At 36.5% G+C, this 13,639-nt stretch overlaps 1 protein-coding gene across 1 annotated transcript in view; it reads right to left on the reverse strand.

Moving 5' to 3' along the window:
* Positions 1-456: 456 nt before the first annotated feature.
* DAGLB (diacylglycerol lipase beta) overlaps positions 457-13,639 on the reverse strand; it is a 46,935-nt gene continuing 33,752 nt past the window's right edge. Inside the window, exons 10-15 of the mRNA XM_044678985.1 lie at positions 11,533-11,613; positions 11,249-11,376; positions 10,307-10,375; positions 10,138-10,210; positions 2,578-2,828; positions 457-1,945 (exon numbers count right to left, since the gene is read on the reverse strand). Of these exons, the coding sequence (XP_044534920.1) occupies positions 1,747-1,945; positions 2,578-2,828; positions 10,138-10,210; positions 10,307-10,375; positions 11,249-11,376; positions 11,533-11,613 (801 nt within the window). The 3' untranslated portion in view covers positions 457-1,746. The remainder of the gene's footprint in view (positions 1,946-2,577; positions 2,829-10,137; positions 10,211-10,306; positions 10,376-11,248; positions 11,377-11,532; positions 11,614-13,639) is intronic.

The following is a 13,639-nucleotide window of genomic DNA, read 5'->3' on the forward strand; positions in this document are numbered from 1 at the left end:
GCTAAACCTGTGTGATTCTTTTGAAGGGAATGTGAAGACCCTTTAAGGTGACCCTAAGCTATCCCCAAACGACCACCTTTAAAAATAATAAAGTTGGGGCAGCTAGGTGGCTCAATGACTAGAAAACCAGGCCTAGATCTGGGAGAACCTGTGTTCAAATCTAGTCTCAGACACTTCCTAGCTAGGTGACCCTGGGCAAGTCTCTTAACCCCAAATGCCCAGCCCTTACTGATCTGCCTTGGAACAAACAGTATCAATTACTAGACAGAAGGGTTTAAAAAAATTAATAAATTATAAGATTAGAACTTTTACTTCAAGATCAAGCAGCAAAAGGGTACAGATTATAAATAAGCTGCGATGGGAAGATTATCCTTCTGGAACACTCCAGAATGTGGTTGGAATGTTCTCTTCCTAAATTTGGAGCTTCTACCCCATAGTCTGCTTTTGAAAATCTTATTGTATTAACAAAAATTCTTAAAGACTTTATTTCTATTTACAATAGCATAATATAAACACATGCAAAACATGATGGCTGTTTGATCAGGCATATTCTAAGGTTTTGAAAATAAATTCCATAGAAAAGTACATCACTATATGAATACTATAGTGATATGTATAAGTGCTTTGTTTTCTTTTTTCTCTTTTTGCTTTTTATGATTGTTGGTCCAAAGAGGATGAAAAAAAAAAAGACATACTGGCTGTCTACAAAATAATTTTAAGTGAAGGAAAATGTACAAAGGGGTGTGGGTGCCTGCATGTGCAGGACTGCGGGCCTAAAAGTGAACAACAGCAAGTCCAAATAGAAAAGGCTCCTGACCTCTGGCTGAGGTCAGAAAGCGCACATTGAAGGAGCAGATTCCCCATCTTACCTTACACTGCCTCCCTTCTGCTCTCCTACAGCTTTAGGTTGGGAGTTCTGTTTCTGCAGAAGTCTGTGGCAAAGTGGGGATGGGGCTTACCAAAAGGATTCCTAGCAAGAGCTCCCTATGTAGAGAGCTCATTGTTTATTCAAGGGGCCACTGACTGTATTTTGCCTTGCCTCTCCCTGAGGATAACCTTTTAATGGAAACTTTTAACACATCTTATTTTATTCATGGCTAACCATATTTGGGTTTGATTGAGTTAGGAGAATCTGTTAAAAAATGTAATGCACCCTTGGAAGGCTGGGAAAAAAGAATCAAATAAATCTAGAGTTCTGTGACAGTATAGGCTTTGCTAGTTAAGGGGTTGCATTTGAGGTAATTAATCCCTGTAGATAAATTTAGTGGCTTAAGAAATGGTTGTTAAATATGACAATAAGGGTACCAACCTCTACTTCTTGCTCTAAATTTCAGCCACAACCATAATGAGCACATGGCCCTTCACAACCTGGCTACTAGAGAGAAGCAGTTTATTCCACGGCTGACAGAGAAAAGGGCCACATCCTTCTTTAAGTCTCTAAAAATAGTTTCCTATAGGCTCTTCTAAGATTATTTCCATGTCTGGAGGTAATTCTGTCTTACCCCCAATGCTTTTTCCTTTCATACCTGATTCTGTTAAAACTGTCATTAAGATTCCTTCCACTAGTTGCTTTTCCTCATACAGAGGTTTCCTCAGAGTATTCAAAATCCCAGATAACTGGTCACTTCCAAGTGGCAAAAACCCAATCTCTAATTTCTTCATAAATTATTCAAATACAAATCGGTCAGTTGTCCCTGGAGTACCCAAAATATGATGAAAAATACTGCTGTTTTCCAAAAGCTATGGTTATGCTACATTAGTATTAAAGTCTCCTTGGGTTGGACAAGAAATACAAGTTGATCTCTCAGAGACTACATGATCTAAGGCTCTAATAAGGATGTCTGGCATGTGGTCTGTTAACATTTTGGGGCCTATAAGAATTTTGCTGAATTCTGCTTCAGTTGCCCATCTTGCACTATATCTGGAAGTGGAACAGCAACAAGATCTAAAAATAAAAAAAACAAAATAAGCTGTCAATAATGGAAACACAACTTGAGCTAACCTCAAACCAAAAACAAATCTTGAGAACTTAGCTCTCTGTGAGGAGACAGTCTAGGAAGGGTGTGTATTACAAGTAGAACACATATTTTAATAGGCTCCACCCTAAGTTTGATACCATTTCTCAGTTATATTAAAACCAGCTGGTTCTCCCACTTGAAACAGACTATAAGGCAGTCAGTTATATAGTATATAATATATACTTTTTGTGGGGGGCAGCTCAGTGGATTGAGATTCAAATCTGGCCTAAGACACTTCCTAGCTATGTGACCCTAGGCAAGTCACTTAACCCCCATTGCCTGGCCCTTACCACTCTTCTGCCTTGGAACCAATACACAGTATTGATTCCAAGATGGAAGGTAAGGTTTTAAAAAAAAAAAACAACTCTAGGACAGAAGGGCAAGGGCTAGGCAAATGGGTTTAAGTGACTTGCCCAGGATCCCATAGCTAAGAAATGCCCAAGGCAATGTTTGAACCCAGGATCTTTCATTCCTGGCCTGGCTCTATCCACTGTGCAACCTAGCTGCCCTGCATGTATATAATAATTAAGATTTTCATTAAGCTGCTTTCCATGCTCACCTCCCTGAACAGTCATCTTCTACAAGGTGGATAATTCTTCCAGGAGGATACAGATGAGGATACCTAGTTGGGGATTCTCTAGGAGAGTCATCAAAAAAATTGTACGAAGGTGATCCATGTATCAACAGACTTTGCTCTCCCAGCAGAGGTTGAGTCAGGTCTTCCTGGTTTCCCCCTTCCAATTCTGTTGGGAAGTTATCTGGATCGCCTCCAAACAGTTCATACCAACATCCACGCAATAGGATCTTATACTATATTATAACAAAAAACAGGAGAAAAGTTACTAAGTAAGCCTTGAATATTTATGTTTAATTATACAAAAGATTTTTTGATCCTCTGCAAGGTAATTTCATAAAAGGTAAACCATACAAAGAAATCAAGATCAATTCCATACCAACAATTTCTACTTTCTGATATTTCACCCACTTCACCCAATTTCAAGTCAAAGTACTTTTCTGGGGACGTGCTAATCTAAACACTAGCCAAAAAAAAATTCAAGTAAATAACTCTGATGTTAGATTACTAATAGCTGAAAAGTCTTTGAGGTTATCTAATCCAGCCCTTTCACTTTCTAAATGAGGAAATTGAGGCCAGTCAGATAAATATCAATGAAAATGGTTTGCAGTCCACTAATAGAAAGGAATTTTTTTAAACCCTTACTGTCTGCCTTAAAATTGATACTAAGTATCAGTTGCAAGGCAGAAGAGTGGTAAAATACTAGAAAACTGGGGGTAAGTGATTTGACCAGGGTCACACAGCTAGGAAAAGGAATTTTTTCAAGACCATTGGAAAAATCTTTCTATTTTAAGTTGAAAATTTCCCTCTAAGACTTCCACATACATAGGCTAAAAATTAGGTTTGTTGGGGAACAGAGAGAAGATTTAAAAGCCACACTATCCAGGCTTCCGGGTTAAGATGGCGGCAGAGTAAAAAGCAGCTCTTAACCTCGCCTGACCGAAACATATAAGACTCTTCAAGGAGACATAAAAACAAATCCAGTCGAATGGAGGGACCCCACAACAGGGAGCAGTGTGGAAGGTACGTGAAATCAGGACATTTCCATGCTATAAAGGGGTGAAACAGCTCTCACTAAATCGCAGGCTGAGCAACCACCCTCCCACCCCCTCCACACACACCACCTATAGCGCCAAAGCCAGCTAAAAAGAAATAGAGCAAGTTTGGGGCACCCATTGAGTCATTGGCAGCTCCAGGGCCTGTTCCTGAGAGCAGCAAGATTTAGGACCCCAAAAAGCTAAAGAACGCACGCGAAATCTGAGCGCGGGTGCAGAGTGCAGGCGTGGGTGGAGGCAGACACAGGCACATGCGTGAGCGAAGGCTCTGAAACCCTGAGTGGGGAACCAGCGCAGACGGGTATACGACTGTGGAAGCAGCGCCCTGAGACTTGTAAAGGAACCTCCAGCAGAGGACCAAGCAAGGGGATCCACCAGGGGGCTTGACCTTGAGAAAAATCAGAACTCAGACCTCAGGACCCAAAAGACTGCAGACAGACCCTGAGCGTGAGGATAAAGCTGAGAAGCTGCTGGGATAACAATGGCTACCCAGAATCAGGAAGCTAAGACGAGAAAGATTAACAAGAAAAAGAAATCTTTAACACTCGACAACTTTTACACAGAGAAAATCCAGACAACCGAGCAAATAGAGGGGGAGAACAAACAAGCATCCGGACCCTCCCCAAATAATAATGAAAACTGGTCACAAGCTCTTGAAAAGTTCAAAATTGAGATGACGAGAAAGATGGAAAAGATTTGATTAGAGAAATGGGAAATAGCTCAAAAGGAAATCAGGCAAGAAAATAACAGTTTAAAAGGCAGAATTTTGCAATTAGAAAGTGAGGCTCAGAAATCAAATGGACTGATAAGCAAAGTGAACACCAGAAATGACCAGATTGAAAAGGAAAACCAAAAGATCATAGCCGAAAATCAAAAGATCATAGCTGAAAACGAAAAGTTTAGAGCCGAAAACCAGTCCCTAAAGGCTAGAATTGAGCAATTAGAAGCTAACGATCTCTCAAGACAATAAGAACAAATAAAACAAAGTCAAAAGACTGAAAAAATAGAAGGAAACATGAAATATCTCAATAAGAAAGTGACAGACCAAGAAAACCGGTCTATAAGAGACAATTTGAGAATCATTGGACTTCCAGAAAAACCAGAAATTAATAGAAACCTGGACTCCATACTAAAAGAAATTATTCAGCAAAATTGCCCTGAAGTCCTACAACAAGAGGGCAATATAGACATTGAAAGGATCTATAGATCACCCAGGACACTCGACTTAGAAAAGACAACGCCCAGAAATATAATTGCCAAATTTAAGAGCTTCCAAGTAAAAGAAAAAAATCTTACAAGAAGCCAGAAAGAGACAATTCAAATATCAAGGAGCACCAATCAGGATCACACAGGATCTGGCAGCCTCCACGATAAAAGACTGCAAGGCTTGGAATACGATATTCAGAAAGGCAAGAGAGCTGGGCCTGCAACCACAGATCAACTACCCATCAAAACTGACTATATACTTCCAGGGAAAAGTATGGACATTCAACAAAATTGACGATTTCCAAGTATTTGCACAGAAAAGACCAGGGCTAACTGGAAAGTTTGATATCCAACCACAAAAATCGAGAGAAACCTGAAAAGGTAAATAAGATACAGAGGGGAAAGAAAGAAAACTTATAATTTTTAAATTTGCCTTTTTAAGGGCCTTAGTGAGATCTAATTATCTGTATTCCTATGTAGAGAAATGTTATGTTTAATTCTCTGTAGTGAACTCTATTCATTATTATAATATTCACTATTATAGTAATCAGAAGAATAATTCACAGGGTGAGGGTGGAACACTAAATGGTCTAAGATGATACTGGGGGTGGGAAAGAGGGGGGGGTGAATAGTAGGGGACACCAAGAGAAACTTGAGTGAATAAGAAAAATAGGATATTCTATTACACACAAAGAGGGCATGGGAAGGAGAGGGGACAAATACTATTATAAGAAGGAGAGGAAGAGAGCATTAAGAGGTAATATTTAAACCTTACTCTCAGTGTAATCAACCCGGAGAGGGAAGAGTAGCTATACTATCCATTGGGATATAAAATTCTTATCTAACCCTACTGAGAAAGTCAGAAGGGATAAACCAAGGGGAGCAGGGGAGTGGAGAGGTCAAAAAAAGGGAGGGGAGAAGAAGGGGGAGGGAATTCATTAGGCCTTTAAAAACAAAAAGAGGGGGGGAAATAAGGGAGGGGGTAGAAAGGGAAGTTAGTCAAGGGAGGGGATAAGGGATAGGGTCTTAATAGCAAACCACTGGTTTAAAAGGAAATAGTTTAAGGAGAAGGGGTAGAAATAGGGGAGGATACGAAAATGTCAGCAAATGCACAACTTATAATTATAACTCTGAATGTGAATGGGATGAACTCGCCCATAAAACGGAAGCAAATAGCAGAATGGATTAGAAACCAAAATCCTACCATATGTTGTCTACAAGAAACACATATGAGGCGGGTGGACATATACAAGTTTAAGATTCAGGGCTTGAGCAAAATCTTTTGGGCGTCAAATGAGAAAAAGAAGGCAGGAGTGGCTATTATGATTTCTGATAAAGCCAAAGTAAAAATAGATATGATTAAAAAAGACAGGGAAGGTCATTACATCGTGATTAAAGGCAGTATAAACAATGAGGAAATAACACTGCTCAATATGTATGCACCAAGTGGCATAGCATCCAAATTCATAAAGGAGAAACTGGCAGAGCTCAAGAAGGAAATAGATAGTAAAACCATACTAGTGGGAGATCTAAATATTCCTCTTTCAGATCTAGATAAATCAAACCAAAAAATAAAGTAAGAAAGAGGTAAGAGAGGTGAATGAAGTCCTAGAAAAATTAGATTTAATTGATATGTGGAGAAAAATAAATAGGGAGAAAAAGGAATACACCTTCTTTTCAGCTGCGCATGGTACATTCACAAAGATTGACCACATGTAATAGGGCATAGAATCATTGCAAACAAATGCAAAAGAGCAGATATAATAAATGTAGCCTTCTCAGATCATAATGCAATAAAAATAATAATTAGTAAGGGCACCTGGACAGGCAAATCAAAAACCAATTGGAAATTAAACAATATGATTCTCCAAAATAAATTAGTCAAAGAAGAAATCATAGAAACAATCAACAATTTTATTGAAGAGAATGACAATGATGAGACATCCTACCAAACTATGTGGGATGCAGCCAAGGCAGTTCTCAGTGGGAAATTTATATCCTTGAGTGCATATATTAACAAATTAAGGAGGGCAGAGATTAATGAATTGGGTATGCAACTCAAAAAATTAGAAAGCGAGCAAATTAAAAATCCCCAGATGAAAACTAAATTAGAAATACTAAAAATCAAGGGAGAAATTAATAAAATCGAAAGTAAAAGAACTATTGAATTAATAAATAATACTAGAAGCTGGTATTTTGAAAAAACAGATAAAATTGACAAAGTACTGGTCAATCTAATAAGAAAAAGGAAAGAAGAAAACCAAATTGACAGTATTAGAGATGAAAAGGGAGACCTCACCTCGAATGAAGGGGAAATCAAGGCAATCATTAAGAACTATTTCGCCCAATTATACGGCAACAAATATAACAATTTAGGAGATATGGATGAATATTTAAAAAAATATAAATTGCCTAGATTAACAGCAGAAGAAGTAGAATACCTAAATAATCCCATATCAGAAATAGAAATTGAACAAGCCATCAAAGAACTCCCTAAGAAAAAATCACCAGGACCTGATGGATTCACAAGTGAATTCTATCAGACATTCAAAGAGCAACTAATCCCAATACTATACAAATTATTTGATATCATAATTAAAGAAGGAGTCCTACCAAATTCCTTCTATGACACAAATATGGTACTGATCCCAAAGCCCAAAGACCAAAAACAGAGAAAGAAAACTATAGACCAATCTCCCTAATGAACATAGATGCAAAAATCTTAAATAGAATATTAGCAAAGAGACTCCAGCAAGTAATTAAGAAGATCATCCACCATGATCAGGTGGGATTTATACCAGGAATGCAAGGATGGTTCAACATTAGGAAAACCATCCACATAATTGACCATACCAACAGTCTAACAAACAAAAATCACATGATCATCTCAATAGATGCTGAAAAAGCCTTTGACAAAATACAGCATCCATTTCTATTGAAAACACTGAAAAGTATAGGAATAGAAGGACCTTTCCTAAAAATAATAAACAGTATATACCTAAAACCATCAACAAACATCATATGCAATGGGGATAAATTAGAAGCCTTCCCAATAAGATCAGGAGTGAAACAAGGATGCCCATTATCACCTCTATTATTTAACATTGTACTAGAAACACTAGCAGTTGCAATGAGAGAAGATAAAGAAATTGAAGGTATCAAAATAGGCAAGGAGGAGACTAAGCTATCACTCTTTGCAGATGATATGATGGTCTACTTAAAAAATCCTAGAGAATCAACTAAGAAGCTGGTAGAAATAATCAACAACTTTAGCAAAGTGGCAGGATACAAAATAAATGCACATAAATCATCAGCATTTCTATATATTTCCAACACATTAGAGCAGCAAGAGGTAGAAAGAGAAACACCATTTAAAATTACCCTAGACAATATAAAATACTTGGAAATCTATCTACCAAAACAAACACAGCAATTATATGAAAACAACTACAAAACACTTTCCAAACAAATAAAACTGGAGCTCAACAATTGGAAAGCCATTAATTGTTCATGGACAGGATGAGCTAACATAATAAAAATGAACATTCTACCCAAATTAATTAATCTACCTATTCAGTGCCATACCTATCAAATTACCAAAAAACTTCTTTACTGAATTAGGAAAAACTATAACAAATTTCATTTGGAATAACAAAAGATCAAGAATATCAAGGGAAATAATGAAAAAAAATGTGAAGGAAGGGGGCCTAGCAGTACCAGATATTAAACTATAGTATAAAGCAGCAGTCATCAAAACAATATGGTAGTGGTTAAGAGATAGAAGGGAGGATCAGTGGAATAGACTTGGGGTTAATGATGTCAGCAAGACAGTGTATGATAAACCCAAAGAGCCCAACTTTTGGGACATGAATCCACTATTTGACAAAAACTGCTGGGAAATTTGGAAAACAATATGGGAGAGATTAGGTTTAGATCAACATCTCACACCCTACACCAAGATAAATTCAGAATGGGTGAATGACTTGAATATAAAGAGGGAAACTATAAATAAGTTAAGTGAACACAAAATAGTATACCTGTCAGATCTCTGGGAAAGGAAAGATTTTAAAACCAAGCAAGAGCTAGAGAAAATTACAAAATGTAAATTAAATGGTTTTGATTATATTAAGCTAAAAAGCTTTTGTACAAACAAAAACAACGTAGTCAAAATCAGAAGGGAAACAACAAATTGGGAAAAAATCTTTATAACGAAAAACTCTGACAGGGGTCTAATTACTCAAATATACAAGGAGTTAAAGCAACTGTATAAAAAATCAAGCCATTCCCCAATTGATAAATGGGCAAGAGACATGAATAGGTAATTTTCAGGTAAAGAAATCAAAAGTATCAATAAGCACATGAGAAAGTGTTCTAAATCTCTAATAATTAGAGAAATGCAAATCAAAACAACTCTGAAGTATCACCTCACACCTAGCAGAATGGCTAAAATAAAAGAAGGGGAGAGTAATGAATGCTGGAGGGGATGTGGCAAAATTGGGACACTAATGCATTGCTGGTGGAGCTGTGAACTGATCTAACCATTCTGGCTGGCAATTTGGAACTATGCTCAAAGGGCTATAAAAGACTGCCTGCTCTTTGATCCAGCCATACCATTGTTGGGTTTGTACCCCAAAGAGATCATAGATAAACAGACTTGTATGAAAATATTTATAGCCAAGCTTTTTGTGGTGGCAAAGAACTGGAAAATGAGGGTATGTCCTTCAATTGGGGAATGGCTGAACAAATTGTGGTATATGCGGGTGATGGAATACTATTGTGCTAAAAGGAATAATAAACTGGAGGAGTTCCAGGTGAACTGGAAAGACCTCCAAGAACTGATACAGGGTGAAAGGAGCAGAGCCAGAAGAACATTGTACACAGAGACTGATATACTGTGGTAAAATTGAATGTAATGGACTTCTGTACCAGCAACAATGCAATGACACAAGACAGCTCTGAGGGATTTATGGTAAGGAACGCTACCCACATTCAGAGGAAGGACTGCAGGAGAGGAAACATAGAAGATAAACAATTGCTTGAACGCATGGGTTGGGGTGGACATGTTTGGGGATGTGGACTCGAAACGACCACACCAATGCAACTACCAACAATTTGGAAATAGGTCTTGATCAATGACACATGTTACAACCAATGGAAATGCGCGTCGGCCATGGGTGGGGGGAGAGTGGGGGTGAAGGGGAAAGTAGGGGCATGAAGCATGTAAACATGTTAAAAATGAATATTAAAAAAATGTTTAAAAAAAAAAGCCATACTATCAAATTACCTTAGGCTTATTACAGTGAGCAATCACTCTCAGTATTCTTCTCTTTAAATCTTCCAGGTTGGTCACACTTAACCTGTTAGGCAAAGATTAGAATAATTCTGAAGCTCAGCTCTATAAAAACCCAACCCAGAGGTATCCATGTAATTAATAAAACAGTCAGTAGTCTTACCTTGGAATAACATCTTTTCCAAGAACAAGTGATATGATAAAGCTTTTGGAATATTCAGAAAGGGATTTGCTTCAAAAACAAATACATAAATAAAGTTAAATTCATTACGACTAGCATATCCTACCTAAGATTTTATCAATTCTAAAAGGTCATTGAGATTTCGGTTTCCATAAAAACTAGAAAAGGTGGCCAGCTTCTAAAGGTAAGGAATACTAAAATTGACTACAGCCTGGAGAATTTGTGGGTTATATTTCAGTAAAGTAAGACATAATGTCAATAGTATTGAACTATTCAAAGTAAATGTAAAAAATCTCCCTCTAACAGATTCTTCCAATTAGCCATTTTAGTTCATGTTTTCTTTCATCAATAAGCCTATGAACTAATGAGGCTTCCTGAATTATCCTTCAATAATATATAGTGCCCAATCCAATGTACTACTTGGCAATAACAATAATTAAAAATAATTTCTTTACTAAAGATCCTCTCAGATTAATTTTAAATCACAGTGTAGAATGTATTCATTCTGAAAAGGAGGCATCTGCAATTATTTTATCTATTCCTTTACAAAATTATTATTTAATTCATCCTAACTGCGTCAGTTATTTTTTAAAACCCTTCCTTTTCTGTTTTAGAAATAACTCTAAAAAAGAAGGGCAAGCAAGGGTTATGTAAACAGGGTTAAGTGACTTATTCAGAGTCACAGAGCTAGGAAGTGTCTGAGGCCATATTTGAACCCAAGTCCTCTTAACATCAGGTCTGAATTGCATTAGTTATTAAGAAATGAACTGTAGAGTCAGATCTGAGGTCTATTCAAATTCCTCCACCCCATGATTACATTTTTTAAAAAGTCAATTGCCATTCCAGGTGTAAACCTAAAGGATGAGACCTTAGTAAAATTATAGCAACTAGTCTGTTTCTACATTTAAGAAACTAGGCAATTACCTTAGAAGTCCCCTGGGGGGAGAAAAAGCATAACACTTGACTTCTGGATAAGAATTTTTAAGCATGATGGCCAATAAAGAAGCTGCTCCGGCTCCCAAACTGTGACCTACTAAAACAAGCTGGTATTCCTACACATATACACACAAACACACACACACAAAAAAACAAACAAGCAGAATCTCAGTGAGGAGGTAACATGCACATTTAAAAAACATTTATAATCAAAAGACTCAGCACCAAAGTGGAGCTCAAAGAAATCTGGTATTAAAAAAAATAAACCTCACAGGTGCAATGCTGAATGCTTGACTCAAAATTCCATCGTTGATCAGTCTTTGGTAAACATATTTGGCAGCCTGAGAAATCCCCTATAAGTCCAAGAGAGGGAAGAAAAGTTTATAATCCTCAAAGGAGGAGGATTTAGCTATGATCTGGTTTTAAAAAAACAATACATTCTCAAATCAATTCAATAACTGACCTACTATCCCTTTGCCCTCTTCTCAAATGCTTATGATATGCTTATGAAAACATGTTTATGAAATATGCTTATATGTATATGAAAATAAACACTGGAAATGAAACTCTGAGGTAAAATGAAAATACAGTGTTCTAAGTGAACAATATTTATTGAGTACCTTCTGTGTACTAGCAAGAGAAAAGGGCTAGAACCAGTGAAAAGTTAGGTGGGGGGAAGATTCAAACTAAACAGTCTTGGTAATAAATTTAGTTATTCAATAAGGAAATGGGCTACTCATCACAGAAAGTATTGATGTAGACTGTTAGGAGATATTGTAAAGGGAATTCCTGCACGGAATTTGAGACGGGGTAGATGATTTCTAAGGCCTTTTCATATTTTAAGATTCCATAGTTCACAATTCTTTGTATAAAAACACTAAACACAGGCACTATAAAAAAGAGAATTGCCACTGAAGTAATAGCAGATAATTGTACCTAAGAGCTGTGTATCTAGTGACAACTGGGAAATTCCATGTATCTTCCAATCTTGCAGATGTGGCCTATGTACCTCTTGAGCATCAACATTCAGTGAAAAAAGAAAAGGGTTCCACCCGCACTTAAAAAAATTATAGTAGAACCTTTGGTAGCAAAGAACTAAAAAAAAAAAAAAGTGGGTACCCATTACATGGGGAATGGATAAACAAATTATATAGCATATTAACTGTAATGGAATTTTTTTTGTTAAAAAAAAAAAAAAAACACGACAAAAGGGACAGATTCACAGAAACCCAAAATAACTAGGGTGAAGTGTGCAGCAGAATAATTTATATGACTACAATAATGTAAAGGAAAATAGCTGGAGATGTAAGAACTTTGATCATTTCAAAGACCAGTCATAATTCCAGAAGGTTGATGATGAAGCATGCAATCCACCATTTTGGCACAGAGATGATGGTCTGGAGGTTCAGGGTAAAGACATATACTTTCAGACATAACTGAATGTATAAATTTGTTTTGCTTGATTTTACTTATTTGTGAATTTTTTATTTTGTGAAAGGAGAGAACTGTGGAAAGGAATGAGTAGTCATAGTGATGGAAAAAAGAAGGAAGAAAAGATCATCAATAAAACATTTTAAAACTATACAGAAGAGATCAGAAGGAACTGCAGAAGTATACAAACAGGGTAAGGATGACACTGCTATGTTAAATTTAATAGACTTTAAAACTAAACTGTATATAATAATTTCATCTGCAATCCCCTTTTTTTCTGTTCTTTATGTGAGAAAATGTGGGTTTGGTAATATTTATCAAGTTCAAAACAAAAAAAGGCAATGCCTTTAATTAAAGATCCAAACCAGTAAGAAATTAATGATTGAGGCCAAATCACCTAAAGGACTTGAGATCCAAAGGAGTTTTCTTCACTAAGTAGATAGGCTATCTTTGTATGCATTTTAGCAAATATCTCTGCTGTAGTATGTGTAAGCTTGATTTAAAATTTCTTTTCATTTTCCATACATGTAAACACCAAGGAGATTCTGATCAGTCTTTCACAAATTTCAGGACCAATAAGCTCTCAACGGCTAGAGAAAAAGAAAAATGAACTTTTTCAAACTTGAAAACATCAATGCAGTTTACTAGTTCAGAAAAAGAGGCTGTATTTTGATAGACATTGAATTCTGTCAATGATAATCATCAAGACATGGCCCTTCAGTTATAATTTTTCTTGATGACTTATTATCTGCAGTTGTAGTCTCTTTGACAGTTAAATTACATCTTAAAGGATCTGAAATGACTCAAAAGAAAACTACTTATTCTTTTGTTATGACCAACACATTAAAATTAAGGTTACAAAACAACAGTGAAAAACTATTCCTCAATAGAAAAAAAAATGTATTCTGCATTAGGAACCAAAAATTTGATTGTCTGATTACTTCTGTA

This window comes from Gracilinanus agilis, chromosome 1, assembly GCF_016433145.1.
Source record: "Gracilinanus agilis isolate LMUSP501 chromosome 1, AgileGrace, whole genome shotgun sequence".
NCBI lineage: Eukaryota > Metazoa > Chordata > Mammalia > Didelphimorphia > Didelphidae > Gracilinanus > Gracilinanus agilis.